General features: G+C 43.6%; 1 protein-coding gene across 1 annotated transcript in view; it reads right to left on the bottom strand.

The window, feature by feature from the left end:
• Positions 1-26,953, bottom strand: part of SYNE2 (spectrin repeat containing nuclear envelope protein 2) — a 175,898-nt gene that overhangs the window by 6,678 nt on the left and 142,267 nt on the right. Inside the window, 12 exon segments of the mRNA XM_084208589.1 lie at positions 1,569-1,695; positions 2,507-2,643; positions 3,445-3,513; positions 3,860-4,142; positions 4,973-5,167; positions 6,060-6,197; positions 8,000-8,182; positions 8,633-8,783; positions 8,935-9,122; positions 12,589-12,751; positions 24,996-25,162; positions 26,090-26,248. Of these exon segments, the coding sequence (XP_084064715.1) occupies positions 1,569-1,695; positions 2,507-2,643; positions 3,445-3,513; positions 3,860-4,142; positions 4,973-5,167; positions 6,060-6,197; positions 8,000-8,182; positions 8,633-8,783; positions 8,935-9,122; positions 12,589-12,751; positions 24,996-25,162; positions 26,090-26,248 (1,960 nt within the window).

Genomic DNA, 26,953 nt, shown 5'->3' with positions numbered 1-26,953 from the left:
TTAAATCTTCAGTAAAGGAAGGAGTGTGTAAAACAGATGCAAGAAAATTATTTCCCATGCTACTTGAGATCAATTAACTGCTGTAATGTATTGCTGTCATTCAACCACATATTTTCTTGAGATTCTGCAGTGTCTAATTTCATATTGCTGGTCAAGTTACCCACACAGCAATGCTACAAAGAATTTTAATGACATTAATTGGAGATGTTTTAATTCACTTGGAAGAACAGACCAAAACTAAGGAGAAAGAATTCAATGAGCCCAGCTGTGATTTGATGAACATCAAAATTCAGCACAGGACAAATACGATCCAGCAGTCAGGACTTGGGTTTGTATTTTATATCTATGTGGAGCTGCTGGAGAGGGCCCAGAGGAAGCCACAAAGATGATGAAAGAGCTGGAGCACCTCTCCTGTAAAGACAGGCTGAGAGAACTGCAGAAGAGAAGGCTCCAGGGAGACCTTAGAACTCCTTCCAGTGCCTATAGGGGCTCCAAGAGAGCTGGAGAGGGACTTTTCACAAAAACATGGAATGACAGGACAAGGGACAGTGGCTTTAAATTGGAGGGCAAGCTTAGATTAGAGATTAGGAGGAAATTCCCTACTGTGAGGGTGCTGAGGCCCTGGCACAGGGTGCCCAGAGCAGCTGTGGCTGCCCCATCCCTGGGAGCGTTCAAGGCCAGGCTGGATGGGGCTCTGAGCAAGCTGGTCTGCTGGAAGCTGTCCCTGCTCATGGGACAGGGGGTTGGATCTAGATACCTTTAGGGTCTCCTCTAACACAAACCATTCTAATGACTCTTAATGATTGTTTCATCAATTCAGTGCTAAAGGACATGGAGATGCAACCTGTGTGATCAGTGACACTTTCTGAAAGCACATCTAAACCATTTTCAGGTTATTCCTACTCATCCCACATATGGGACACAACCCTGGACTATTTGTGAGACCAGAGAAACAAAGTAAGTGAGCTGGTGCATGTAGCTGCAGCCTTCTTTTCATCACATGACTTGCTTTTGTGACTGCAGTACAATGGGTTACAATCTCAAGCACCTGAAACCAGGAATGAGGTCCTAAAAGGTCAAGAGAACCAGCTTCCTGCTCTGTTTGCATGAAAAGACCACTGTAAAGATACTGAAGAACAGAATGCATTACCACCTTTGAACAAACATTTCTGTAAATGGGAGTTGTAGCATCTTGTTATATGGAGTACCAGTAACTCCACATAGCAATCTTATTTTAGACAGAACCTTTGATTTGAAATCTGATTAGAAGTCCCTGAAGTGTTCAGTATCAGACAAAAGTGAAATTGTTCCCATTTACTACATGCAGCAAAGAGACAGAAATATGTTATGAAAGAAAAATCTCAATTCTGGCAGAAGATGTGAAAGCTTTGAACAGCACACATGGGTTGGACAGAACCAGATGACAAGGGAGCTCAGTGACTTGGAAATTTGGCAAAATATTTTTTTTTTCCTTCCCAAATATGCTGCCTTTGTGCCACGTCTGCTTTGTCTTTCCAGAGTCACAGGACAAACACCACAGCCCCAAAGCCCCTCCTAATGCTCTGTACCTGACTGCTTCTCTGTTGCTGCTAGATTCACAAGTTCTTGGTCATCTTGGGGCTCCTCATCGCTCATGTTGGCAGATGGAATTTTCTCCTTGCTGCTGCTGCTGCTTGCAGAGCTGAGCTGTTTCACCTGGAATGACATTTTGGTGGGTGAGCCCAGCAGGTTAAAGCGATGTCAAAGGTCCAGCCTAATCTGTGCTACTCTTGGGTGGCTGGGCTGCTGCTGAGCTCTCGCACATCAGATTTAGCACTGGGCTTCTGTAGCTTTGCTACCAGTTTACACTGGCTCTCTGTGCCTATCCAGTAAACAAACACATACCATGGTGATGCCAATGGCTACAAGAGTGGACATGGCAAATCAATTGCTCTTGCACTACGTGTTCCAGACAATGCACAATTGCTGGTGTTCTTTGTTGGATTGTGGGTATTGGTAATATTGACTCTCAGGCTCTGAGACAGGATTAATGATGACAAAAGCAGCCAGTACCACCCTGCCTGGAAGAGTGCTGACAATGGGTCCAGATCCACTGAGCCTGGCAGCTGCTGGTGAAACAGCCACCAAGGCTGAGGCACCAATGGACAATAAGCTATTTTGGCACATTTTTCAGCACCTAGAAGCAGATTAAATGGTGTGTTGCATATTAAGACTCTTCAAATTTGCTTAGGAAAGGGAAATATGTCAGTAAGTATCAAGAGATTCACACCTTGTCCTTTGTGGGGGTTAAATTCTAGACTTGTCCTATGACAACAGAGGAAGGAAGTTTCTCCAGACCCTGACCAGAGTCCAACCTGAGCCACCAGAAATAATGTCTAAGTTTGCATGAAGTGAAAATTCCCCACCTCTTTTCCTTGATGCTGGAGAAGGGAAGAGGGTGGAGTTACACAGAACAACAAACAAACTCTGTAGTACAGATTCAGTGCCCACAGAGCCTCCAACTCACATAGTCTGGTTTATAAGGAGTACTTGTCTCTGGTCCAGACAACACATTTCCAACCATCTCTGCCTGGTTATATCTGTGTGTCCTGCAGACTGGGCTACCTGGAGAATGCCAAGGACGAGCTTCTGAAACAGACTTTCCTGAAACAAATAAAACCAAAACCACACACCATGAGTGCAAGATCCCACCTCCATAAGGAAGCTGTTGCTTTGTATTAAGTTAGAAAGCGCTTTGAATAAAATGGCATCAAGTTATGGCATAAAAATGACAGTTTTGCAGCTTTCCTTGCAAAGCATGCACATTTGCAAAACATCAACAGTGTCTCAAAGGTAATGAGATGAGAGCCATGCAGTTATGGGACATTCTGTTTTCTTCTGGAAAATGCTTGAATACAGGTTAGAGTATTCAAAAAAACCAAAAGACAAGGCTGCACCATGGTTTTGTAAAGTTTGCATCCCAACAATAACTATCACACATCTGCAACATGTCAGAGGGAACAAGTTAGACATGTCCTGGTTTGGAGAATGTTTGTTCTGGATTTAACAGACAGGACACACATAGTTCTGTCATGCACAAACCCCCAAAAAATACTCGCAGAGTTGGAGCTACTGCCTTCAGTAGTTATGCAACCAAAATTAGAAACAACCAAAAATTGATACTACCCAGAGCAAACCACCGAGAAAGAACCAAAAGACTTTGGATCAGTACAATGAAATGCACGTTAACCACCTTGGCATTTACCAGGCAAAATCTAAATGGTGTGTTCTTGACTGCTTTTAATGTCCATGTGGATACTGCAGCGTAAGAACACCATGACAGGATGAGACATGGTGTCCACACAAGGCAGGAAGTCAGACATTACGTATGAGAGAGGTTGAGGAATATAGCGTGCAGCACAGGGAGATTGCCATGTTCAGACACATGCATTAGCAGGTGCCTACCAGAAGATGCTTTCAAAGTTTTTGTGGTCATTTTAAGATATGCCTCAGGGTTTTCAGTGATTTCTACATCTGAAAAAAGAATAATGTCATTTTCCTCACTATTCAGTATCTTCCAACTATTAAAAACAACTGAAACAATGAAGGACAGCAAAGACAAAGAACAAAGTGGTTGGTACCATTTTCGAACATTCTTAAACACTAAGGCTTCTAAAACCTTCTTGTGTTTCTAAAAACAAAAGCTTGGTTTAGACAGTACCATTTCCTTCATGTAAGAGAGGAGCCTGCTCACATCTATTAATGGTACTTGAAAACCAACCAACAATGCTGGAGCAAGACTTCAATCCCCCTCCCTTCCCACACAGGGACATCCTCCAGCTGTTCATGTCAAACCAAACTGCTGGACATTGGTTCTCACCTGACAGAGCACTGTAATATGTTGCTTCTTCATCATCTTCATGAGAGGAAGAACCTCCCACATCACCTGTGTGATCCCACTCTAGTGGGATGGAGTCAACGCTGACAGGGGTCTCACAGCCTGATCTCTCATGGCCCTGAGTTGGGGGCATAAGGTGGCAAAGGGACTGTGTTGATGAGGGCCCCTCAGTGATGGCTTTCTTATGCCAGGGATCATTCTGGATTTCTCTGGAGTCTTCTTGATCTGTCTCATTTTCAGAGTTGTCCTTTTCATCGTCCAATCCCTACAAGTAAGTAATTATTGCATATTAATAAGATTTACAAGAGATCTTAATGAGAGAACGATTGAACCACACAGTACTACTGAAGACAGTTTTGTGGTCAGCTGCAGCAACCATGTGCCTGAAATTAAAGGGAGACATAATTTCTGCCGCCTTCTACTTTTGCCAGATCCAATCCTCACATCAGCAGCTGCCGCTCCTCTTTCAAGGCACTCGACCACCACCACAGCATCTGTCCAGTTTGCAGAAGGAGTACCCAGTTCCAAATGGGAGTTAAAAACGTCAGTCAGGAAATTATGCTCAGGCAGGAGTGAACAGCTACTTGTTCACGTTTCTTCCTTTACCCAGGTTTCTAACAGATGTTCTTTCTTTTTGAGGCCAAGCAAACTGAGAATCATCTGAAAGTTCCCAGGGAAAAGCGAAGTGCATGCTGTTCCCCATTCAGGGCTCTCACAACAAAGTGGACAGATGGAGTGGACAAACAAATACATAAAGAGATATTTTAAGCACGTTATTGATGGTGTGGAAAGCAAAGTGATATTAAAAACACCAAAAAAGGTTCTGAAGCCTTCAAGCCACATCTATATAGTTCTGAACCTTATGAACAACCTCCATGCTATCATCCAGATTCTGCAGATGGAGAGGCATGAAAGGATTGGCAACAAAGATTTAGCAAGGCTGGCACATGTACTGCAGAGCTCCTGAGCCACTGGAAAATAAACCACTCAGTCAAGCTGCTAGGAATAAGCAATTGCAATTCAAAAAACAAAATAAGCATTGCAATTCAAACACCAAAATCTTGTCAAAGCATTGAAACAACTGTTGCTTCTTACAGGATCCCTTGAAGTCAGTCTTTGATGGAACCGGGCAACTCGCCCAAACACCTCCTGACAGTATCGATGAAGCTCTTCCAATTCATCTTCAATCAGGATGGCATCCAAAGGCTCACTCTTCTGAATCAACTGCTCCCCAAAAACAATTAGCTGATCAATCTTATTGGTGTTTAATGTTATTTCCTGTTGGAAACCCTGTTTGGAACACACAAGAAAAATAATTACTTCTCCATTGGCTCTTTCTAGCCCAAGTTTTCTCCCTGTTTTCTAGCTCACTGCAGTAAAAGACAAGAAACAATCGACACTGTTGTCTAATTTAATTTGGCAAATATCTTTTTACTCAAGAGGTCCAAAGATTTGTTTTATGAGCAGAATTACAGTTCGAAAAGAAGTGGCATTTTCCACCCACGTGTACATCACTATGAGTGCAGTGTCCTGAGCTTGCAGGGGATAATGATACAAGAGTTCAGCTAATCAGAGATTATTCTTCTGTTGGTACATACAATCTTTTTCTCAGTAGCCAAGAAGTTAGTTTGGTTGCTTGGGCCTCCAGTCTACACAACAGTAAATCTACATCCCAAATCAGTAACAGGGAGAAAGGGGAAATGAGCATATAATGTAGGAAAGAATTAGTATATTCCTTAGAATCACTGCACATTTCTGATGTCTAATTTCTGCTGAAACTCCCAGCTACAAACACGAGCTCTGAGGAGAGATTATACAGTAATGCCAATTCAAAAAAGATTTGCACCAGAAAATAATGCCTGAATTTAGGAATGTAGCTCGTATTGTTAAGCAGCATCTGCTGCTTTCCAGGCCAGATACCACTGTCAGTGACACATACTGTCAGGAGAAAATGGCAGGACAGAACTGAGCCTGAACACTGAATCTGAATTAAATAATGCACAGCTTAATCTTGATTCAGACAATATGTCTTTAAAATTTACTGCTGTCTTCAAACAAATACAGTCCTACAGAGATGTGGTGGCTACTGTGAAGTTACAGCAAATGGATGATTCTGTCAGGCAAGGGCAGCCCAACAGGATCACTGGGCTATAGTAAACAACTGCTTCAGAAGGATACGTACATTTAACTGGCGCATTTTGTCATCAAAGTTACTTTTTGAGAAGTGTTCCACGTTTGTCAGCTGTAGGTCCATTTCTGTGAGCCACACAAGGATGCTTTCCCTCGTTCCCTCAAACTCATCTCTCCGATTGGTGAAGTGCTGGATGGAAAAAAGGAGCCAGTGTTACATGACTTCAGCTACTAAAAGAGACAGGTCACAGGAGCTCTCTGAAATCAGTATTTTATTTCAAATCAAGGCCATCAGGACACAAACAGCAGCATGCCATGTATAAAACCTGTCCTCTTCCTGTAGGGATGCTGGAACAGCACCCTGTACTAGTACACTATTGTTCAAAAGAGGGAGTAAAATTTTAGCAGTTCAAGATGTTTCTATAAAATTACATTATTGATTCCATACATTCCTTCTCCCACATCACTATACCAGCAACACTTACTTGGACTAAGGCTTAACATCTAATTTGTTCTAAACTTAAAACAGAGATAAACAAAGGAAGCAACCCTCATGTCTAATTAAAGTAATTAAAACTGCAAGATTAAAATCAGTTTTTACTGATTTTACAATGGATCATGTATGACCATGCCAGTGTAACTAATGCAGTATTTGGCACGGTATGTCCCACAGAAGCTGACAGACATGCAGCTTGCCTGTTCTCATGGGTGGATTTACTTTTCAGAAGGGGAATCATCCCAACATCCCAAATATAACAATTCCTAGCTGCAAAGATCACAGCCCATCACTGCTCTCACTGCCTCATCCACTGACTTTGGGGAACTAACAGTTTTCCCTATCAGTTGCTTACAGCACTGCTGTATTTAAAAATCTGGCAGTGACAAGTTTCCCCCAGGGCACAGCACAGAGTATCTGCCCAGAGATCTGTTTAATTGATGAGCAGGATACTTCTTTGAAATACACTCCAACAACATTCCTCATCAGGCAGGCAGCACAGCAGGAGCTGCTTTCTATCACATTTCCATCTTTAATGCCTTGTTGGTGAATCACAACTCAGCTGGAAGATGGAAACTCCAAACCATATCTACACTTGGGACCCTTTTGTCTCTCTGTCTCTTATCTATGGAAAAGTGCAAGTGCAGGAACACATCACATCCACCCATTACAAGTGGGTAAAAGGAAAGTGTGATAGGAGCAGTGAGTATTGCAATTGACCTCTCAAAATTTGTACTCTTTCTTCCTTTAAGCTTTTCTTCAGCTACCAAAAACCAATCTACCAAGGTGAGGTTTATGCCATGTACTCAGTGACCCTTCCAGAGCTCCCCTGCTATGCCAGTAGCTCGGGACAGAGAGAGTTGCTCTGCTGTAGGCTTTGCTCACGGGTAATTCCTGCAGAACCCTGGATGCTGAGAATTTTAAACTTTCTATGCTGAAAGGCACAGACCCATAAGAGAATACTACATTTGACCTGAGGGCATGGAGAAGGCTTCCAAAATTGATTAACTGGGATTAGGGGTGTGTAGTGTGATAGAAGTGTGTAATATCATTAAGTAGAAAACTTAAAGAGTTTAAAGTTTTAGAATATAGTAATATATATACAGAGCAAGATAGAAGTTTTAGAGTGGAGGCTAGTCCTTCTTCTTCATGAGTTTGGGTAGTATTTGTAATAGGACAGAAAAGTCCATATTGCAGACTTTGAGTGACCAGTTATGGAGTTAAAAGTAGAAATAATTTAGGTGCCATTTCTTAATTAGATAGTTAAGCTTTAAAAGACCTTATAACGAAAGATAGTTAGCCATTTTGTAGCTTGTTAGTAGAATGCTGTAAAACTCACAACTTGTAATATAAATAAGAAATAATAAACATCTAAGTCTGAACACGAAACACCATCTCTAGCTCTTCAATCCCGACCTTGACAGAAGCCAAAAAAAGAAGCCAAAAACCAGCACCCTGCAAGTGCTCCTCAGTCCCTCACCCCACTGTGCCACTACCTTGAGCCTCCTGAGAATGGAAGCCACTCGTTTCTGGAGGTTATCCCAGCGCTGGTTGCCCTCGTGCACCATCTGTTTGAGCTTGCTGGCCGAGTCGGTGCGGTTCTCGCGGGCCAGGCGCCGGTACTGCTTATTGATCAGCTCCAGCTGCGTCAGGCGCTCGTGGATCTGCCGCTGGAACGCCTGCAAGGCAAAGCCAGGAGCTCAGTGCCTGGTAGGAGTCAGGATGTGGATATTATCCATCAAGAGAGATGGTGCCCTCCCCCTTAAAAACACACCTTCCAACTGCAAAACTAAATCCAGATTTTATAGACCCATCTTTTAAACCACGTGCTCAAACTTAGCTCACTAGGAGAAGAAAGAAAATAATAAATATCACACTACAAAAGTCTCTTGCCTATAAAAAACAAGGCTTTAAACTTTTAAGTCTCTATTCAGAGTATTGTATTATCCACATTAAAAAAGATTCTGGAAAGAAACAGACATCTAGCAGCTGCACACTGACCAAATTATTTATGTTCCTTATACTACCAATGCCAAACCAGTATTTCCCAGAGACTAAGGCATTTTGCACAGATAGTAAGTATTCAGCAGCTTGATGCTGAGCATAAAAAAGGCAGTTAAAAAATTCACCTCAAATTTTTTCAGCTCCTCTTTTGCATGTGTGTACAAGACCTCTGAAGAGTTAGGCCTAGCTGCTATATTTTCGGATGCTTTTAGCCAATCTTCAAAGCGAGAATAGTCATCCAAAAACCTCTGCCACAGACGCCAGGTTTCCTCGATTCTGAGAGAGCAAAAACAGAAAGGTTTTATCACAAGCTAACTATCAACTCTGGATTCTTTTTTTCTCCTCAAAACTCAGCTTGTGGCAAAAGCTACAGCGTTTCCTCAAAATGCTACCACAGGTTTCTGTAGGGTAGGAATAGGAGACGTACTTCATTCGCCTTTCCATGGACATGGCACAGATGTTTCTCCACCGTCTGTCCAAGCTCCTGGTGGTTTGCTGGATGGAGTCACACTCTGTCTCATTAGCACACGCATCTGAGTCGTGCAGCAGGACTTCACAGATGTTGAACACGGACTCCACGCCCGCCGTGTGCTGCTCTATGTCTCTCTGCAGGTCCTGCCATTGGCAAAAGAACAGCGTCAGTGGGAGGAAACATACAGTGTCAGTGGGAGGAAACATACAGTGTCAGTGGGAGGAAACATGCATGGCTGCATCCCACCCATGCCTTTTCAAAATACTGCAGAGGATGGGGAAAGAGCAGCTCCCGTGTCAGGAAAAGCTGTTTTGGCTTTAAAAAAGACTTGCAGGATGAGCTGTGCAGATGACAAAGGTCAGGAGAGAGCCAACATGAAAAAAAAAGGGTTGTCCACCTTTGGTGTCTCAGTCTAAACTCAGTCTTCTCATTAACAGTCTGGACAATCTAAATGTGCTTTCAAAATCCAAATCTTACCTATACCATAAATAAATTCTTATTAATTCTGACAGCACAAAATGACTGTCTCATATCAGGTTGCTACACTGAAAGGCTCATCAGAGAACTCCTAGAGCAGTACTTGCATTTTATTGACTGATCACAGGCTGCAGCATGAAACATAAGCACAGTACACAAGCACCTGGTGTTACACTACTTCTCTTAATCCCTCTTGTAGGGCTCCTGGTCTGACAGACTGTTTTAAAGGGTCTGGCAAAGACCTTTTGTCTAATCTACACTACAGGTCAGGTTTCTTGTCCAGAGCCTGCACCTCCATGATAGTCTGGCCTTTCATCCTGTACCCATCACTACTCCTAAGGTCAGTGTAATTGAAAGACAGAAAAAAAAAAGCCTTATCTAACTATTTCTTATTGAAAAGTAGACTCTGTACTATGCTACCAACTTTAAGTATTAATAAAATGACAATAGCCACTACAATGCCATTTTTCAATCCATTTCTGGCTTTTCTAATGAAGGATACAGAGACTTTTGCTTGAATAACACTAGAGCAACAAACACAAATCAGTATTTTCCTGACAAAAGTGAACTGGAGTTCCCATTAAATGGTATTTACTGATTTCAGTCAAGAGATGAAGCAGAACTGGTTTTGCTCTAGACTTCAAAAAAAAAACCAAACCAACAAAATAAATCAAATAAACCCCTCAGAAACAGACACAGCTTGTAGTAAATACAAAATGAGTAGAAGGAAGATTTCTCCCAGAAATCAACAAGCTGCAAGGAGTTGAGAATCACTCAGTGGCAGTTCTCGGTGGTTACATGGGTACCTGAATCAAGGGCTGAGCCATAAATGGTCAAAATATGGCTTTTGGGATTTGTAGTAATGAACAGCTTTAAGGAATGTAGAATTGAAATTCTTTACATGGAAAAGACTGCCAGAAAGAGATCCAACAGAATTTTTCACAGGTTACTAAGGATTCACAGCTATTTACTGAGCAAGATGCATCAGCGTCTTTTCAACACAGCTGGGAACAGGCTCAGTCTCACTATTGGTACCTGGAGAGTGTCTTCTGAATTCATTAAATTTCACTGGTGTACTAGTGAAAATGAGAATTCTGATCACAGACTACAAATTAATTCTAACTTGCACTACAGGAATGTTGCTGACATGATCTCATTACTTCAAGCTATGCCTGGGTTCATGGAAGAGCCTAGACAGAATCCTTGCTGTTTTCCAAATGACCTGACTGCATTAAGCGAGACAAACATAACTAACTAAGGGAGAGGAACATACATGGAGCCCCAAGAGGCACCATTCCCTCAACTCTGCAGAGCATTGCCCAGAGAGCTTTGACAGACTACACTCTGCTAGATATTTGCATTAGTGAAACATCTTTGCAATCTTAAAATTAGTATTTTTCATGTTGTAATCATCATCCTTTAATTGAACAAACATGCCATAAAACACCTCTGTGCATACACAAGGCTTTTCAATTTCATTATTCAAGACTGCACAGGTAAAGCTTTTCCAGTCATGGATGTCAAATAAAAGAAGCCTGTAGGGCATATTTCTCACCATTGCTCTGCTCTTGCTGAAATAATTGTTCAGCTAAAACCAGGAAAGATCTTTTTACTTGTCTCATTGAGACAAATGTTTCACTAATGCAGAACAAAAGCAGCTTTTCTTTTTACTGTGGTCTTTTTAGTCAGCACAGCCTCATACTCAGCCTGTTAAAAAGCTACTGCAGACAGAGTCTAAAGGTGACTAGAGGTGTGTGTATAAAACAGCATCCAAAAAAATTAAGTAGTTAGTAGCTCTGAGAAGCAAATGATGGCTCTTATAGCCAGCTGAAGCTTGAATGCTCATAATAAAAATAAATTAGTTTGGACACAATTCCTTTGTGCTCTATGCTCTGCTCTGCCTGGCAATTTATCATGGCCTTTGAGAATGCAAAAGGTTTGAATGAGAAGAAAATATTTCTTTGTTGTTTACATGACCATTCACAATGCAGATGGAACCATGAGAGGTGCTGGGCCAAGGCTTCTGGTGTTTGACCAGCTTCTGCAGTGCAGTCAGTGGGAGCTACCTCTAATCCTGTCACAGGGGAGCTGGCCCTTCCTGTCACATTTGGGACATGAGTACAAGGACAGCCACACCAACCAGCAGAGAACAGAGTCCCCAGGTCTGGGTCACTCAGGAATCCTTAGACACAAAAGCAGAAGCCAGAGAGAAAAGATGGAAAGGATACCAATAAGTGTTCCTAAAGGCAGATGCCATAAAACTTCCAAGCTTCCAAACTTGACAGACTTATTCTTGATCTTTGGTTTTTGGGCACCTTTTGCTGTTTAACACAAAGGCCAGATGACAGCCAAGCACTTAGAACCTGGCCAGACTTACAGCACAGCCCTGAGCAAAGGATGACTCCACCTGCAAGTCTGTGCTTTGGAGAAGTTCCTTTTCCTTGCCTGGCTACTGGCTAGACAAAATTTCCTGCAGGACTATCCAACTCCTCTCCTAAGATCCCCTGGTAAGCCACTGCCATGGATAAATGCCCCAGACATCCAGCAGCGCAGGGCTGGCTCACACTTGTTGTCTCAGCAGGATTCACACGCCAGCTCCCCCAGCCCTGAGGGATCTTCAGAGCCTGGCTCTGATCAAACCTCAGTCAAAGACGTGTCTGCACAAATCCACCTTCCAAAGCCCAAGCATCCTGCTCTGCCAAGCTTGCTCTGCTGTCTGCAAGGGAGAAGAACTGGAGCCAGTGAGGGAAACACATCAAATCCCATCTCTTTGCAGAGAGCAGCATTCACGCCTTGTCAGTCGAAGTCATCCTCACGTACTCTGCCCACTGTCTGTGCCCTGCCTAGCCCTCAGCAAGTCTGTACTGTACTGAAGTGAGCAAATTTGCTTTTGTTTGTATTTTCCATGTTTTCCTTGGGTGAAGGGGGGCAGGGAGATGTGAGGGTAATTCAACACAATACTGAAATAACTGCAAGCAAATAAAAATTTTCCATGTAACGCATCTTGGCAGGAACACGCTATGCAAAGCAAACAGTCAGAAGAGCTCGCTAAAGAAAAGAAACAGGTGATTTTATACCAGGACCAATCAGCAGCATCTTAGCTCATTTACTCTGGCTGCTGCTATTTCCCACCTGCTGTTCTGCCAGTCTCTTCTGGATTTCTTGGTCATCACAGATGTCATAAACAACAGGCTTGGAAAGCTCAGACTCAATCCGGGCCAACCAGGTGCGAAGGTTACTCATGTTTTTGTCCAATAGTTGTATAAAAGCAAATGTTTCCTTCAGTTTCTTCACCCTAAGTAAACCAGGAAGAACATTTTGTTACAAAGATGGTCCATCAGTGGAAAAGATGTTGGCAGGAGGTGAGACAAGCATGGCTTTATGAAGCCATGTCACATCAAGCTGCTGCCTGTAAATCAGAGCCGTGTTTTAGTCAAAACCTTCCTAAATTGGCTCAGCAGGCCCCTGCTCTACAGCTGCAAGCAGGACTTGGGTGATGGCTTTAATGGAACTGTATAAGCAAGGTGAATTTTCATCTGCTAGGGAACACTGGACATTCATCTAAGTGGAAATTTGTACCATAATTTGCCACAGTAAACTAAAATAGGTATCTATGGTTTGATTTTCCTGCCGTGAATTTTGCTTAGTGTCATCTTTAGCAACCAACAGGCTCACACTAATCAACAAGGTACCACTCTGCCAAGAGAGGCAGAACCTGCACAACCCATCAGTCCAACACCCTGCCAAAATCATACAATCACAGAATGGTTTGGGTTGGAAAATCCCCTTGCTCTAACCTGCCATGGGCAGGGACACCTTCCACTATTCCAGGTTGCTCTAAGCCCCATCCAATCCAGCCCTGAACACTTCCAGGGATGGGGCATGCACAGCTTCTCCAGGCAACCTGTGCCAGGGCCTCAGCATCCTCTGGATGCTGACAGGAGAGGAAAAGGCCTAATCACCTACTAATAGAACTTGTAGCACCACAACATTAAAGCTCATCTGAACTCCACACAAACATGCAGAGATATGCCAGACTCTCCTGACAGGTGAAAAATTTAAAAAACAATCCTGATGGGGAGGGAGACTTGTGCAGTGGACAACTAAATGAATCATTGAGACCATTTACTTTACAGCTGTTTGTAGAACAGCTCTCAAACTGCAGACAAACTTTTTTTACTTCCAGCCTTAGCAGCATTTCCCCATATCAGCCCCTCAAATTACCCATATAGCATGCTTTTATATTTTGGCAAATTTGTCTCCATGTATTGGAGGAATATCTGGTGAACTACCTCACTGGTCTCACATTTTTCTTGAAATTCTCATTTACTGCAATTCCTAACAAAAATTACTGGAAAGGCAACACCAGGGTGACACTTATCTCTTCAGACTTATTTCACAGCTTGCCATCTAGACCTTGGTAAATAAAGGAGGAAAAAAAAAAAATCATTACTTGTATCAGACTTATCCTAAACATCCAGATCACAAGATGAGATAACTGTACCAAAAAGCACATATTTCTCCCCATGAACTGCAATGGTCTACCCTGCAGTACTATAAATATCAACACTGCAGACTCTGAAGTCAGATGAAAACATTCCACCCATGTCCTAGGGAGAGCCCATTTCTTAGCCAGCACTGCTTCCCTGTGCTGGTCTCCTGATCTCTAGTTATGTCCTTGTGCCTTAGGATGAATTTTTGAACCTTGCATGTGATTTCTAAAATGCAAACTTACAAACTAAACTTTAGCTACTGCCTAGCCCAACAACTATCAAGATGAGCCTCAATTATTTAAGTCAAGTGCAGCACAAAAAGTTAAGTTTATATTGTGAAAAGGCTGAAACATTTCCCATTCATTGGCCACAGAGGCTGGGAAATGTCACCATATAAACAAAACCAGCAGTGGGACTGCAAGGACAGCTTGTACAAGGGGTTCACTGCATGTCCCCAAATAGAGGAGACTGTTGAGGGGCCTGAGTTGAGCCCTGATGTACTTGGCAACACAGGTCTTGTGCAACTGGGACTGAGGAAGGGTGAGGGATGTGATCTCATGTAATGCAGGAAGGGACAGATTGCTCCAAGGCAGAAGTGCCCACACAGGGCACCTGGACAGTTTCCTGGCCCACTGTCCTGCCTGCTGCCAAACTATCCTGGCAAGTTTTAGAGGAGAGTGGTCCAAACTGTCTGTAATGAATGGCTTTTGCAACTGCCTGATGATACAATGACAGAAGATATGCAGGACACCTAATCCATAATAAATATGCCACTCTGTAAGCAACATCTGATCTTATTAACAACCTTAAGGTAACCAAAGAGGATACACACGTCAGCCAGACACTTGATTTAAGGTAAAGCACTTATGGAGGAGATATGGGAATGATCCTGCTGGATTTTAGTGCAACTGTTTACAGAGTAAGGCCAAAAAATTTAGGGTCTCATATGGATTAGCAGCATGGAAAGTTGGAAAGTTTCCCCTACCTCTTGTCCCAGAAGCACCAGGCAGTACTTTCAGTTGTTTTACAAGGAGGGTGAGAAGAACACAGTCCTACACTGAAGCTCCTGGCAGGTATTTAGCAACTCTGCACTCTCCAAAAGTAAAATTAGTATTGTCTGACTGATTTAAGCCTGCAAGCCAGCCTGAAGGATTTGGCCCAGGTCCATGGTCCACCTTGTTCTTGCCTTGCACCCACAAAGCTGCCGACTCTGGTGCAAAGCACCTGCCTCTGCCCCTCTACACAGAATCTGTCTTCCACAGCTGCAGCTGACTGAGAGGAAACCAGGGGATGACAAAAGCATTTAGATGCTCTTGCTTTTCTTAACAAGCTTTTTTTCAGAACTCTGGTCCCAAGTTCAACCCTGTACGCAGACAGCATCTGGCTCCCAAGCAAACAGCTGCTGTATAATTCTTGCTGCTTTTGATTTTGCTTATATTAAGTGGTACTCAATGAACATGTCATTGCACCATTTTCTAGTGCTCTCATGTGCTGGCAGTTATTTTACCCAGGAGAACTAATTCTTCCTCTGCCCTGTTCCCATCAGTTAATCTGGAACTGGCTGGTTATGATGCTCAGCAGGGCCAGTGACTCCCAAGGCATGTGGCCCTCCAAAGGCAGGTGACTCAGGAACCCTTTTCCCTGCAGAGATGGACAATACAGGCTCTGTGCTGAGCCCAGAATGGAAGAGTCTGAGCTAAACATCTACACTGTAGCATTATTAACACTGCATGACTTCAGGCCAGTCAGGAGGAAAGCAAGGCTTGCTCTCTGCCCTGTCCCTGACTCTATTCTGTGGCATTTCACTTCTGCATATCCTATGATGCTTCCCACAACTGCTCTGAGACAGGCACATGTAGGGATCATCTGATGGCACAGCTGACCTGCTGAGACCACAGCTTACTGTGCTGCTCAGATCATCTCTGCCTCCCTGGGCTCCCTTCTCTGCCTCTATTCACCTGCTTCCCATCCCTAAGCTGCATTACAAAAGAACTTACAGTGTTAAACATCTTTCTTCAGTCTGCATAGTGCATAGATGAACACAGCCAAGGAAGTCCAAAGCAAAACCAAAGGATATTAGAATATAAATAAAGATATTTATGACTGAAAGTACATTCGATAAATTTTAAAAGCAACAATTTTAGAATCTAAGTGTGGCTTTTTGCACTGCCACTCCAATATTATTTTGGCCTAGAAATCACTCTGATTTTCAAGTCATGAATGTCACCATGAGGATCTTTATCTTCTAGTGTTACCAGAAGCAATAGTCTCAAAGACAGCATCATTGTGGAACTGAGAGCTTGTATTTACTTTCTAGCAAGTGCCATTAGAAACACCATTGTAATTAAGTCATTTAATCTGTTATTTATTCTCGATAGAATTTGGCATCTGCAGTCATTTAAACGCCCTTAATGCTCTAAGCCATTCATCTCAAACTTGAGCTAAGCAGTCAAAGAAGAACAAAAACCCAAGAGAAGTTCACACCAGTGCAGTGCATGAATGGGAAGGCAGCCTTGTCCAGACATTCACATTGGCTATCTGCTCCTGCCAGCAGACACAGAGCCCAAGGAAAAGGGCAGGGTTCTAAACTGAAACAAGAGGTAAACTGATGAAGAACGTGAGCATCCTCAGTTTGCACAGAAGTCACAGGCAACAGCCATTTCCCTGGCTACAGCTCGAGGAAAAGAGTGAAACTGACTAATTGATTACATCAACAAAAGTCTTCATTTGCAACCACCATTCTCAGATGCATATCTGCACCCTGAAAATACTCTTACAAATCACCGGATATTTGCATGAAAGAAAATTCATTAACTCTTTTGAGATGTATCCTGACCATTTCTGGGAAAACACAGCCCTTCTGGAAGCTGGGTGGGAGTGCAAGTGCAAGCCTCCAAGCCTGGGGGCAAAAGCTTCCTGCCAGATCCAGGTATCAATCACCCAACACACAGTGAATTAACAGCACTAAAAGTTCAAGTGCAGCAAAGAAAATTAGCTTCTTGCAGAGGGTGGAAGGTGCCACCACTGTTGATTGAATTCTTCCTCTATGAAGTGTGATTCTCAAGTTAATTGAGACTGGTCAAACAGGAAAAATTTCCTGTTTACAGGAAAAACTCCTACTTATCCATTGTTCACTTCTCACTGAGAACTCACCTGCCACAATTCAACATGCCTCTAGAAAGAAAAAAACCCCGTAATAATACAAAAAAATACAATAAAAATATCACCACTAATCTTAAAAAAACCCGCCAAATTCAGATTTGTCTTGTCTTTTGCAATGGGCCAAGCTAAAAAATCCATCCTGATTAGCACTCAGACACATGCTTAAGTTGCCTGGAATAAGCCAAACAAAGCCAGTTTTAAAATATTTTAATCTTTACACCACAATAGAAGTGGCAGAAAAAGAACAAAAGTAGGAGATTATAACTACAAACTGGCTGCAGAAGTGAACAGAAGGACTAACTGACTTGACTCGAGATTGGATTTGGGTCTTAATACCCACAATGAAGTTGCCAGTATTGGGTTACAAGGGAAAAGCATTAAACTGTCTTAGGCTGAATCATTGCACAGCTCCAGAAATACACAATATATTTGTAGTAACTACTCAGGAATTACCTAGCAGTAGGAGGAGCTTCCAGGTTGATCGAAATGTATTCACACAAACAAAAAGAATTACAAAATGCATGCCCTATTGCATTGCTTTAGCTGTCAAAATGCTGCAGGAAAAGGTAGGGGGGAAGCTCAAATAAGGTAAATAGCAGCATTCAAATTGTAGCGTCTGAAAAAACAAAAAACATCCTAACATCTATGTCAAACTCTCCTTCACAAAGGCAAATGTCATCAGAAAAAGCATGTCTTTTGGAGGAGGAGGAGGGGCTGAAATGGCCCTGCCAGCTGACAGGATTGTTTACCAGCGGCAAAGCAAATGAGATGCACAGCCCAGGAAACCTTTGTTCAGTGAGTCGCAGGGGGAGCGTAACCCCGTGAGGGACAAAAGACGCGCTCGGGAGAGGTGATGCCAAAGGCAAATCTTAGGCCTTGCTCATGGAAGGTGAGGCCGTTCTCGGTCCGTGCCGGGGCCGTGCCAGCCGCCCCGTGCCCCGGGCTGCGTGCGCGCAGGGGGAAGCGCAGGAGGCTTCGGGGGAGGCTTTTCTCGCCTCTCCCCGCCGGCGAGCCCAAAGGTTCTCGTCAAGGCTCTCCGCCGCCTCGGGTGCCAGCCCCTACACAGCTGATCGCAAGCCAGAGGCCCGTGAGCACAATTCCTGCTGCTAACGTGCCGCACTTCCCACTCGCCCGCCGCCCAAGGCGAGCTGCAGCGGGGCGCTGGCGCGGCGCACCCATCGCTCCCCCCCCGCGGCCGCCGGGTCCCGCTGCTCCGCCTGAACCCACCGGCACCGCGCACCCACACTGCACTTACGGTTCGCACGGGAAAACCATTCCTCAGCCTGCAAATCCCAAGCTGCAAGGGGGGACCGTCTGTGCGACCAGGCGGGCATGGCAGAGGAAACCCCTCCTCCACAGATGCCCTATTTATTCGCCGCTTTAGCATCCCGGGTGTGGGGGGGAGGCTCGCCCGTCCTCCTCCTCCCCGACCCCGAGCTGGGGAGACACCGGAGCTCGCTCTCTCTCCCCCCTATTTTAACCCTTACGTTTTGCGTTGGGATTTTACCTGGCGAACGGCCGCATCCCTCCTCAGAACAAAACCACCAGAGCTTTATTCTGACACGAGAGAATTGTTAGCACGGGAGGAAGCGCACGCCGGGCGGCTGCCCGCGGCTGGCGACAAAAAGGTTGCGGGTTGGAGCCTCCGGCGCCGAGAAATATGGATGCGGGGCTCATTTCTTGGGAGAAAGAGGGATTATTGGAGCCTCAGACCCGGATGATTTGCAGCAGAGTCAGTCTGAAGCGAACCCAAAAAAACGAGCACACGTACATCCACGCACAGGCACCACGCACAAAGATGTATCCTTACTTCCCCTGAGTTCTGCTTTCTCGCCTTTACCATTATATCCCAGGTATTTAAGTACGAATTAAATCTCCCACACACTAACCTGTCCTCCCTTTAACCTTCCAGACCAGGCAGAAGGCCTCCATTGCAAATAGCCTGTTATGCCAGAGTGCAAAATAACCCCTAATCTTCATTTATGATATCATTCGTTAGTGGAAAAACACACTGTCATGATTTCTGTGTGTTATGACTGCCAGAGATCACGGGGTGGGAATAAAGAGGCGGAAGTCAGACAACCTTGGGTTACAAGTCACTCCCCACCCAGCCAAGATCAGAAAAAAAAAAAAAAATAAAGAAGCTGTGATAATCCCACCAAAAATGCAAAGAATGATTTTGAAATCAAAGGTTTTTCATTTTCAGGTAATTTTCCACAGACCTGTACTGACTTGCTGATGGCTCACGTGGCAGAACACACAGTGCTTGCGAGGACACAGCACGCTGCAGAGGGCTCTGGACATTTGCATAGGTAAATCATGCCCAATCACCTCCACAGTTTATTGTGCAGAGTGGTTCAAAACCAGATTTGAAATGGTTGCCCTGAGTAAATGGGGAAATAACCCCCAGCTTTGCAGGCAGATACTGGGAGTGAAGATGGTGTGCAGAAGACAAGGACTCCCCTTGCACTGCCAGCTCCCCCTGCTCCCTGCACACATTGCATAACCAAAATAAGCTCAACCATCATGCCTGAGACAATAATGAATTCTGTCACAGCTTTTACACTGAAGAGAAGTGTAATCCTCAAAGGACAAAGAGAACATGGAAAGAAAGCAAGCACTTTGTGAGTGAGATTTCAACCATCCACATACTTTGTATACCAAAAAAAACCAAACCCAAGAATGAGATTTTACAGTGGTACTGCCACAAACCAGCACAATTCTGCTGGACCTTGCTGCCTTGTTTACCTGGGGAGGCTTCCCTGCAGCATATTTTGGTTCCCTTGCCATGCAATATTGATCTGCAGCAATTTAAAAAGACCTTTGAACACAGAGTGCACCCACACTGATTGTGGGCTGCCAAAGGGTAGGACAGCACACCAACACATGGTGCCTGATTGTCTGCCCTGCCAAAGGGTAACCAATGTGGTGGAAAATAAATAGAGACCAGCTGAAGGGTGTGCTGTGAACTCACTTGCTCCCCAAACCCATAATCCAGGGCCTGCTGCTGCTGCAGTGACTTTTGGGGCAACCCAGCCACAGAGAGGGTGCAAGGGAGGAGAGGGAATAGGGAATTGGCAGCTCACTGCACTCCCCATAAAGCCTCCTTGGACCCCCAGCCCAGCACAGGGCGATATCACTGGAGACACTGGAGAGCTTCAACTCCTTCCTTTTTTTTTTTTTTTTTTTTTTTTTTTTTTTTTTGCAACCTGAGAAGTTTCGGTCTGTTTGGGAATTTCAGACCCCAGGGTATACAGGAAATGAGCTGAAAACACCTTCAACCTTCCAAGTTCTATTAAGGAAGGAAAGGGCTGATTTGAGTGTGGCAGTTTAAGATTTCAAGGCAATGATGCTGGCAGCTTGCAAACACAGGGAAAAGTAAAGACCCAGTTGCCAAGGACAGTTGCATTTAAAAGAATGAGAAGGCACATTTGACCTTGCTTGCTTCCCTGAATTTTCATGGGTGCTTTAAAGGTCACAGTCATTTGAACCCATTCCTGCTACATACACAGAAACTTTGGTTTTCTTCACAAGGCTGAAAACACGGATTAGACCCACCAAGTAAGGAAACACTTCAGTGTGCCTTTAGCCAGAGCAGCTGAGAAATGGCATCCCTTTTTCCCAGCTTGGCAACAAGTGGCAAGAGCTGCAGGATGCCCAGAGGTACAGAAATGCAACATCAGCTAATGCAGAGACTGGTCTGCAGACCCAAAACTCCTGGAGGCAGTCCCTGATGAAGCTGGTGGCTTTAATGAAGGTTCAAGCAGCATCCAAAGCTTTGCACAGCCCCAGGCAGTGCAGACACCCTCCAGGGACACAGGGGTGCTCCTCCAGCCTGACTGCAAGCACTAAGCAAACAGCAATGCAGAAGGAAAACATTTCCTTTTCACCAGGCTGGGAAGCAAAGTGAGGAGTTAGAATCAGTGCTGGATGGCCCAGGAAAGGGAACATGGTGATGTGCAACACAGTTCTTTGCTAGTCCTTGCCTGCTGATGCTTGGCCCCGGAGTGCTGTCCCAGAGCATACTGAGGATGTAAATCCCACTCCATGGGTTTCTGGTTGTCTACCACCCTCAGGCAGCCTGTGCACTCCTCCTCCTACTGCTTCAGTAACAAAAGCAAGAGATTTCCTGTGCCTATCTTTACAGTCAGCACAACTGACCCTTCTCCCTGCTAGTATGTTTCCATTCCCCATCCCTCAACAGAGTCAGCACAACCCCCCCGTGGTAAGAGTATCTTCTGAGCTGAACAGAATTAATTTGTTCTCCTTTCCTGGCATGCTAATGCCTTGATGGTTACTTTATCCCATGAAAATTAACATTTTGAGACTTTTCCAAGTTTGCAGCCAGACAGGGTGCATCACACGAGGCAAGGCTTTTGTCAATACACAGGCTGAGCACAGGCAGATAATGAAAGTGTTAAGTCCTGCAAGTGCAGCCATATGGCAAATCTGAGCTTGTCACCACGAACTAAGAGAATCACTTCAAGGACTAAATGGGGAGCTCACCTAATTTGCCCATCTGTCCCAGGACGTTTATTGGTTTAAAAAGGTGAAATAAGCTATCAGGAGGAATGCTCTGCATTGATACATGGACTTCCAGGCTGGTTTGGTTACATGTTGGTATCACACAACCATACACTGCACTGCAAAGAAGATAAAATCCTACACAGGTCACAGGGACAGCCGTGGGGACATCAGCAGCCCCAGAACTGAAGCTGGGAATATATCTCAATTAGACTCCTTTGTGGATACAGGTTATTTTTCACTCTTGAACCACAGATCAAAAAGTGCCCATCTACAAGACAGATTCAATGCCCAAAAACGAAGAATTGGCTTTGAACACACAGCTATCCAATATACATTTTCTCCTCCTACTCAGTGCCTGGCTCTGTAGTTCACCTCCTTCCCAAATCTTGGCCTGCCATGAAGACATATTGAAATTTGGTCCTTGCCCCTGTGATGGTGGATGGGCCACTGGGAGACAGGTGCAAGTACAAATAAAGGTAGCAGCTCATTGTGTGTTTAACAGAAATTGTTGGAGTTGAAATAGTTGTCCAAAAAAGAGCTTCAAGCGGTCACAGATTTAGCACCTGAAACCTCAGAAAATTTTCACTTCAATTTTACTTGCCACAGCTACTGATTTAAAATGACAGGAGCAAACCCACCTCCTCATTTCATGGATGTGCTGTGAAAATAAGTTCCTATAAGCAACTTTTTTTCAGGAGAGAGACAAGGTTTTCTCTGCATCACAGTCAAAATTTGTCACTTTCTCCAGGAGCATTCCCCTACCCTCAAACCCTCCAAGCCCTCTGGCATTCCATCCCAGAGGCATCTCCTCCATTCCTCTTATTTTCCCCATGTAATGAAGCAGTGCCCAATAAAAAGGGCTTTGCACAGGTCCGCAGATGTGGCAGCACTTGTGCAGTGCTCCAGTCTCTTATGCAGGGCTGCAGTGGATGCACAGCCCCTGTGCCATTCCCTCCAGCCTCCACACACTGTGAGAGGATCTCTGGACTATAATGGCTTAATCCAGCAGGGACAACAAAATTCCGCCACTATCCTTTACATGTATTCTTTCAACACAGCCTAAATAAAAATTTTTTTTTAACAGTTTTTGCAAAAGCAAACTGAGAAGGAAGGAGCCAGTCTGTCAGCACAGGGGATCACAACCCACACTCACAGGTCACCTCACCTCCAGCCCAAGGCTCTTTGCTCCACTCTGCTCTCCCCCAAAGATGCCCAACTTGTGTCACACTGGTGATGGATTGAGCTGCTGCCTCCCCACCATCACCTGAGCTTGAGAGATGCTACTCAAAAGTACGGGAGGAACCTCATCTTGAGTGGCCCAAAGCACACCTCAGTGAGGGGGACATTTCAGTCAACTGATGCCTAATTTAATTCCTTCAGACATCAAATCTCAGTGGCAAGCCAGCACCATAACAGCAAACTCAAAGCAGAAAGTTGGAAGGTTATAACAGGGCAAAATAAACTCTTAGGAGTGTACTCAGAGTCTGTTGTGTCTGGTCTGGTGGTTACTTATGACTGAGCAGCTGAGAGCCTGCCCCAGCAAGGTGGATTAGGTGAGGGAGGAGAGATGCTGGCAAACACTGCCATATGCTGAACCTCTTTTAGTATTAACTCAGAGGGGACCAGCAGAGCCTACAGGGCTGGCTGATAATCTTGGGCCACCAAGGGAGCTGCTGAAAATCACATTTTGCCAGGTCCTTCCAGTTCATTACCCTGGTCCTGAGCATCAAATTGATGGAAATCACAAGTAAAAACTGGCATATGACAGACATTTTGGAATTAATTACACAGGAACACTCATAAAGCATCACACCAATTCCCCAGTAGCTGCAATATCGACTTAGAAACCAAATACTGGGAGCCTTGTTGATGCTCTAGACAAATCCACAATAATGTACCCCAAAGCACCACTGCATGCTTGCCTAAAGGTAAATATTTAAGACACACCAGGTAGACAAGTCCTTGTTACAGAGTACTGGAATACAGCTGCCAGATCTCTAAATGCCCCATCAGTTCTTTAGCATGTTTTCCTAAAGATTATCAGAAATGTGCCATGCTTATCTCACTTTTAAAACAGTGCATTTTAATCTGCATTTAAAAATTGCTACAATTCAAAATGAACACACAGCAGAACAAAAAAAATCATAAAAGAGCTTTAAAAGTGACACATTACTATCAGATGAAAACAAAGTGATATTACTAAAGTGAAGCTTGCTTTCCTACACCAGATCAAAAACAGACACCTTGAGACAACCATTGCAAGTCTATCTGCAGTGTCAGATCTTAAGAAGGCAGCTTCTGCTTAATCATTCACAGCTCCTGTGTCACCATTAATTCAGATGTCATTCCTGATTAAGGCCCAGCACACTTAGCACTACATTGTCACAGCACAACCACCTGCATTATCTGTCCCAAATTAAACTGAGCAACAGAGCTGCTCAGAGTCCAGAGTGGGGGATCACAGGCAGAACAAAACCTTGGGAGAGAAGTTGAGACCAATACTAATTTGGTGTTAGCTTTATTATTTCTGGATTAACAACAAACTCAGCAGGAGGCAAGACCAGCCCAGCATCCTCCTCCCAAGCTGTGGCAGAAACTCAGAGATAATAATGAAATGGGATAGTCTCAGTAAGGCTAATACTGAAATGATCATGATGTTCTTAACTCTGTCAAGTATAATAAAGATGCTTAATCCATTAAGAAGAGGTTGTTGCCTAGACTGTGCAGGTTTTGGTTTTCATTTCAACTGACAGTATTTTTCACTTCATCATCATACAGAAAATCCTGAATTTAAAAGGAACTCATATCGTCTTTCAGTTGTTTTTAGGAGGGAGACTGAGTAAAGAAATTGCACTGGTATTAAATGAAATTTCAAACATTTGTGAATGTAAAAAAGGAACATTATCATATAAATCTGTCTGCAGAGACAGAATAGAGTCTCTTCCTAAATTCTGTGCATTCAGACACAGAGTGAAAGACAGGCTTGTGTTAAAATAGGAGGCTCTCCTAAAAAGCCCAAATGAACTCCTACCATGCTGCCTTAAAATTAGGTAACAATTCAACACATGGAATGGAGAGATCACTTTGACTCTTCCTTTCACAAAGCTCCCATCATTAAAATTTTATTTCATATGAATTCTTACACCCTACCCTTTACCACTGGATAAATTAAGACATTTGGTGTCTTAATTTATAATAATACAGCAATAAGTTACAAAAGAAAAGCATTCCCTTCAGCTTGACTCTCAGTAATAAATTCCAACTTAACTGGAAAGTCATGTCACACTGTTTCTGATGGTCAAGGACACAAGCCTCTGACTTTTATCTCACATAAAACATTGAAAATCATTTTCTTACCGTGCTCCAATGACATCGAAGAGGTGCTGCCAGCGATCATTGATTTTGTTGAGTTTATCATCTATTTCTGCAACTCGGCTCTTGTTGCTAGCCTTGATTAGCTGATCACCCATTTGTTTCAAGTGAAGCTTATTTTCACTGAACAGGTTTATTTCTTCCATGCAGTCCTGATAAACATACACAAACATTGCTTTAATTACAGGGCAAAACAAAACAATGATACCAAAACAAAAATATGTGTTTCTTTTCCCACGTGTGTGATGCAAAGTCAGGTTTGGCTGAGGTTTCTACGTTAGCACATAGAGCTCTCACTGAAAACAAAAAGAAAACCTCAATGAAGAAGCCCTCTCACAATCTATGAAAAAATAAGCAGCTTAAGGACTTGCAAGTGCCAGGAGTAAGTATTCCTAAAAATAGCAATTGAATGTTCTAATTTTATCTGTTGTTTTCCTGATTTAACATAATTTTTTATTGCAGCTACCTCAAAAGAACCCAAATTCGAGTTTAGGGTGGCTTTATTTTGCTGGCATTCTTATCCAGAGGAGATCTGGGATTAGATACTGAGACATTTTAGCCAGGGGAAATGACAGCAGAACAATAATGGTCTTCTTTAAAATCAAGCTAATACAGAAGCATTAGAAATCACCAATGGGGAAGGGACAGAATTAGGTTTTATTTTTTGTTCTGGTAACTTCTCGTTTACCTGGTATAAGACCTACCCCATCCTTCAGTCTTTTCTTTGCCTCTGCTTACCAGTTGTGTGGATGATGGAGGTGGTGAGAGCAGTGAGCTGCTCCCAGGACACCACTCTGAGCAGTACTGGGTGTGCATGTGTGCCCCAAAACCCCAAGAGCCCAGACCCCACCACCACAGCTCACACTGACTAAATGAAGTCCAGTGGCATTTCTGCTCTGCTTTAAGCTCCAATCTGAACATCAAGAAGAGCTAATGATAGAAAAGCTCATCTCACAAAAGCCTCTGTGTGCTGCTTTTACATCATGTATCACTTCCAAGAAGCAAGGAATGCGTGAGGAATGGTGCCTCCCTAATGAGTTATCTGACTGCAACTGAAGAAAAGTGGCATTACTACTTACCTTCTGCAATTTGTCTATCATGTCTTCAATGCTAACATCTGCAGTCTGCAACACTTTGCTTTCCATTTGGACCAGCCAGGAGCACAGCTCCTTATTCTTCTCGTTGAACACGATCCAGGCATTGAGCCTATCCTCGATCTCCTGCTTCCGCAGGGACACCTGTGGAAAAGCACACACAAGAAATTCTAGCAACAGCTTTTCCAGGAAGGAAACCAGCAATTATGAGCCTTCTAATTTCTAGTCTGCATTTGATCTTATTCCATTTTGCAAGAGCAGTTATCAAGTATCCTACTTTCCTTTCCAAAGCCATCAAGCAGATTGTTATTACATCTTATTTTGGATAGCAGGGCAAAAAGTTGACTAGCAAATACCAGATTCTCTTCCTCAGAAGAAAGAAGCTGAGTGACAGCTTTATAAATAATGTGCTTATATAATAACTTAAATGTTACTCAGTGAAAACCTGAAAATGTCAAACACAGAAGGAATATAAAAGACATAATTACTATATACTGTTTAGTATGGCCCCATATATAACACAAGAGAAATAACACCTAGGTAAGTTCTTGTTTTTCTGCCACCCTAAGAGAAACTTTGTAACTACTGACTGCAATTATTTTATCTCTATAAAAGCCTCCCTGTTTTCCTTCCATTTGCCCAGCAGTAACTGGAGAACTTGCAAAAAATGAGCATCAAGAATCTATCCTTTTCATTGAAAACTATGGATTTTTTTCCCCCTATCAAAAATACATTTTCCAGGATGGATAAACAAATTGTCTAGACAGAGCAATTAAGGCCTGAGACTGCCTGAAAAAGCAGAGTTATTATCATTGCTCCAATATCTCAGAAATAAGCAGGGTCACACTT

This window comes from Fringilla coelebs (assembly GCF_963513975.1).
Source record: "Fringilla coelebs genome assembly, chromosome: 6".
NCBI lineage: Eukaryota > Metazoa > Chordata > Aves > Passeriformes > Fringillidae > Fringilla > Fringilla coelebs.
Note: the sequence above shows the minus strand (reverse complement) of the source record. Positions and strands in the feature narration are given on the sequence as shown.